The sequence below is a fragment of the Sitophilus oryzae genome, unplaced genomic scaffold, assembly GCF_002938485.1.
Source record: "Sitophilus oryzae breed Bouriz unplaced genomic scaffold, Soryzae_2.0 scaffold_333_pilon_pilon, whole genome shotgun sequence".
Classification (NCBI taxonomy): domain Eukaryota; kingdom Metazoa; phylum Arthropoda; class Insecta; order Coleoptera; family Curculionidae; genus Sitophilus; species Sitophilus oryzae.
The window spans coordinates 1-5,175 of record NW_022146900.1 but is presented as its reverse complement, the minus strand read 5'-3'; the positions used below and the strand labels follow the sequence as shown (position 1 = coordinate 5,175).

Here is a 5,175-nt window from a genome sequence, read left to right as displayed (position 1 = left end):
TGTCTTCTTTAATTAAAACAATGACACCAGGCTTGAGCAATTGAGAATAATTTCGTTGCCATTTAGAGCGTTGTTGTAACTCTGAGATAAATTCCTTCGACCATCTTTTCCAAAAATGCTGAATTATTTTTTGCAGCATGTGAAATCTGGACAAACGACAGTTTGGGATTGTAGTGTAGTCATCTTCTGGTATGGTCGTAATCCTTTCTCCGATCAGAAAATGGGAGGGTGTTAATGGTTGAATATCGGAAGGATCGTTAGTTAAAGGATATAAAGGTCGGGAATTCAAACAGGCTTCAATTTGAGTTAAAATGGTTAAGAATTCCTCATACGTCAGTGGTACATCTTTCATAACCCTTTTTATATGAAACTTAGCGGATTTTACTCCTGCCTCCCATAATCCTCCAAAGTGGGGTGCCCTTGGAGGTATGAAGTGCCATTTTACATTATTTAAACTTAGTTCAGTTTGAATTTTATTTTTAGAATTTTTAAGAAATTTATCAAATTCATTTTTGGTGCCAACAAAATTAGTTCCATGATCTGAATAAATATTACCACTAATACCTCTACGAGCAAAGAAACGTCTAAGTGTTGAAATAAAAGCACTTGTTGACAAACTGGTGACTAATTCAATATGAATAGCTTTGGTTGATAAACAAATAAATATACAAACGTAAGATTTTATTATTTTATAATTTCGTGTGCACCTATCTTTTAACATAAATGGACCACAAAAGTCAACACCAACATTAAAGAACGGTCTACACTGACTAATTCGATAGGATGGTAAATCACCCATTAGGTGTTCTGAAGGGACCGGATTACATCTGTAACACACAGTGCAATTTCTTACAACTTGTCTAACTAAATTTCTTCCTGAAAGAATCCAAAACTTCTCACGTATAGAAGAAAGTAAAAGTTGAGGCCCTGCATGAAGTAACCTCTTATGTTCATATTCTACAAGAAGTTTGGAGAAGTAATGTTTTCCGGGAAGAATAATAGGAAATTTTTTATCATAATTATAATTAGAGTGTCTAAGTCTGCCGCCTACTCTAATTATATTATCACGATCTATAAAAGGATGTAATTTTATTAATTTGCTTTTATTATTTACAGATTTTGAATTGTTTAATGTGGAAAATTCCTTGGCAAAAACATCGTTTTGTATTAAACGAATAAGAATATTTAAAGCATTTGTTAATTCTTTTGTGTCTAATGAACCAGTTCTTTTTATATCAGGATTTTTGCAATTTATAGAAAATCTTATACAGTAAGCGGTTACACGTTGTAATTTTGTGAAGGATGAAAATTTTGTTAATAAATCGAAATTGTTTTCATTAGTGGTTACTGTGAATGATAATGGTTTAACTGTTTTTCGTTCATTTGAAACATCTATGTCACATACACTCTCATCAGTGGGAGAATACGTAGGCCATTTTTCCTTAGATGCTGAAAGCCAAGTAGGACCTTTCCACCATAATTGATTATTTATCAAATCTCCAGGTGTAACACCTCTAGAGAGAAGGTCGGCGGGATTCTCCTTAGAATTTATATAAAACCATGCATCACTACTAGTGAGAGTTTGGATCTGAGACACACGATTTCCAACAAATATTTTCCAGTGATGTGACGGTGATAAAATCCAGGATAAAACAATTTGTGAATCACACCAACAGAAGTATTCATCGACCTTGATATCTAAACTATCTTTTACCTTGTTCAGAAGTTGAGCCCCTAGAAGAGCTGCACATAATTCTAACCGAGGCATTGTAATAATTTTTAACGGACTCACACGAGTTTTAGCACAAAGCAAATTTACTGTGATACTATTATCTGTATCTATGGTTCTAATGAATATGCATGCCCCATATGCCTGTTCACTTGCATCAGAAAAACAATGTAACTCAGTAGTGAGTGTATTAGTTGATAATATGTAACGAGGTATGTTAATATTATTGATGTCTATTAAATGTGATCTGAAATTAATCCAGCTTCTATAGATATCCAAGGGTATAGACTCATCCCAATCGATCTTTGACTGCCAAAGCCTTTGTATTAATATTTTAGCAACAATAATGATTGGAGCAATTAAACCAAGAGGATCAAAAATTTTAGCGATAGTTGAGAGGATTGTTCTCTTTGTAAAACTAGTGTCATTATTTGAGCAAATACTATATTTAAACGTGTCAGACCTAGAATCCCAAGTAAGACCCAGAGTTTTAGTTTCTAATGACTGATCAAAAAATAATAGTGTTTCAGAAGATGGTTGTTCCTTTACAACTTCAATATTATTCGACATTAATTTTCTAAGTTCAAAACCACCCGAATTTAAAATGAGCAAAATACGAGTTTTAATGTTTAAAACGTCTTCAACTGAAGAACCTCCTGTAAAAAGGTCATCTACATAAAAATCGTTAGATATAATTTTAGATAATTCAGGGTCTGTCTTAGAGCATTCATGGGCTAATTCAAGTAAACAACGAGTAGATAGATAGGAGGCTGATGCGGTTCCGTAAGTTACAGTATTTAACTGATAAGTTTGAATTTCTGAATCTGGATCAGATCGCCACAATATAAGTTGAAGATTTCTCTGATTATTTTTAATTAGAACTTGCCTATACATTTTGGCTATATCACCTATTAAAACAATCTTATGCTTTCTAGACCTTAAAATAATTGAAAATAGATCGTTCTGAATAGTAGGACCCACACAAAGGATATCATTCAACGAAAAGCCACTGGACGTTTTAGAAGATCCGTCAAACACTACTCTAACTTTCGTAGTAGTGCTACTTTCTTTAAAAACGCAATGGTGTGGTAGATAGAAGTGAGGTTTCTCGTGGTCTACTGAATCAATTCTAGTCATGTGACCCAAAGTTTCATATTCACGTATAAAATCAGAATATTCCTTTTTTAGAGGAGGATTTTTTTGAAATTTTTTCTCCAAAGAATAAAAGCGTTTCAAAGCGATTTCTTTTGAATCACCAAGACAAGATGGGGATATTTTAAAAGGTAACTGTACGACAAAACGGCCATCTGGATTTCTTACAGTGGATTTTACAAATAACTCTTCACATGTCTTTTCTTCTGGAGAAAGATGTTCAGAATAGCTATATTCTTCTACACTCCAAAATTTCTCCAACATATTCTCCAAGGAATTGTTTATGGATGAAAAGTTACAAGAAAGCCCAGAGCTATCCTTTTGAATGTATTTCTTAGGGAAAAATCTACCAGAAATGACCCAACCGAATCTAGTTTTCTGCAAAATAGGCAAGTCTTTGCCAAGTTTTATTTGACCAATATTTAATAAATCCCAAAAATAGTCGGCTCCTATAAGCAAATCAACACTACCTGGTATATGATAAGATGGGTCTGCTAATATTAAGTTTGCGGGAATATTTAAATCAGATTTATCGAAAACAAATGAAGGGATTTTTGAAGTAATCTTTGGCAATACTAAACAGTTGATATTTATTTTAAAGTTTGATTGTCTAGATTCTATTAGAAGTTTTGTTTGCTTTAAGACCTTTGCCTGATTTTGAGCAATACCAGTAATTGACAAATTAACTGCTGTTGAAGGTAATTTCAACTTTTCGAAAAGACTTTCTGAAATAAAACTAGCTTCACTACCATTATCTAAAAGAATTCGACATGTATGACTTCGTCCATTGCTGTCAAATATATTGACAACAGCGGTTGATAATAAAACATTAGCAGATTTATAATCAAACGATGATACAGAAAGGTTTATAGTATTTGAACTAATATTGTCTTGATTTATTTCATGATTAGAACTAGATGACTCATTAGATGATTGATCTGGACTATTCTGAATAGGTTTTGTTTTAGAGTTTTGAGTATAATCAATATGGAGCAATGTATTATGTCTTTGCTGACATTTTCGACATGGAATAGAGCGACAATCCTTTACAACATGATTATTTCGAAGACAATTTATACATAGTTTAAGGCGTTTAACCTCTGATAATCGTGAGTGGACATTTAGAGCAATAAAAGAGTTACAGTTATAAATAGTATGCTCCTTTTGACAGAAACAACATTTTGGGGTGTGTTTACTTACTGACATCCCTCTAATATTTCTTGAAGTAGTTGGTGTTTGTGTAGACTGAATACTTTCAAGGATTTTACATTTTTCTTGTAAGAATTTGGTGAAATCAGCAATAGTTATACTCTCTAGTTTTGAAGAATCAGCTTCCCATTCACGTCTTGAATTATTATCTAGCTTGGATGAAACCAAATGGATTAGCAATGCGTCCCAGGAACTAACCGGTTGACCTAAAACTTCAAGTGCCCTTAAGTGTCTTGTCATGCTGTCTAAGAGGTTACGTAGCCCAGAAAATGATTCTTTACTGATTGAGTCAAGTTGAAATAAAGCTTTGATGTGATTTTTTACTAATAATTGTTTATTTTCATATCTATCTACTAACAACTGCCAAGCTACCTCGTAATTACTCGATGAACATTCTAATGATTTAAGAAGGTCTGCTGCTTGACCTTTCAAGGACAAACGAAGATAATGAAATTTGTTTATTAAAGGAATTGAAGGTTCCTTATGTATTAGAGATTCAAATGTGTCCTTGAAAAACAACCAGTGTTCATAACTTCCATCGAAAGTTGGAAGAGTAATTTGTGGTAGCTTTATATTAGGTGTACTTGCCTCTTGTATTCCACTTGATGATGAGTGTATAGACACATTAGGTTCATTTTGGACTGCATGTAATGACAAAAACCTCTTTGCAATCGACATTAACTCAAAATAGTTGTCCTCGAAATTACACCGCGTGAGTGAATGCTCATCCTCGGACGTATCTACATCTAAAGCCTCTATGTTTGTTTGTGTTGTATTGAAAGAATCTAAAATGCCTTCTAAACTATTCATTCGAAGCTCAAGCTGAACTAAATCTGGCACATCTTGTGTTTTAAACTTGTCTAAAAAGTTTCTAAACCTTGTCAGTTGTGCTTTATGTGTAGCACGAATATTTTTTAATTGTTTTAATTCAGCATCTGCTTCAGCCATTTTGAATAATCTTTGAGAATATATGAATTATTTATAGGTACCAAGTTGTATGTTTATAAATGCAAATAAAATGTATGAAAATTACGAAACTATTCTAACTCAATTGTTTAAAAAAGGATAATAAAGGATATTAGGAT

At 32.9% G+C, this 5,175-nt stretch overlaps 1 protein-coding gene across 1 annotated transcript; it reads right to left on the bottom strand.

Annotated features, from left to right (window-relative positions):
- Positions 1-156: 156 nt before the first annotated feature.
- On the bottom strand, positions 157-5,038 carry LOC115884703 (the record flags this gene model as incomplete). The annotated part of the gene is made up of 2 exons (XM_030903354.1): positions 708-5,038; positions 157-419 (listed from the first exon to the last, which is right to left on the bottom strand). Coding segments are annotated over exons 1-2 (4,594 nt in total), but the record flags the coding sequence as incomplete, so codon positions are not given.
- Between the last annotated feature and the right edge of the window lie 137 nt (positions 5,039-5,175).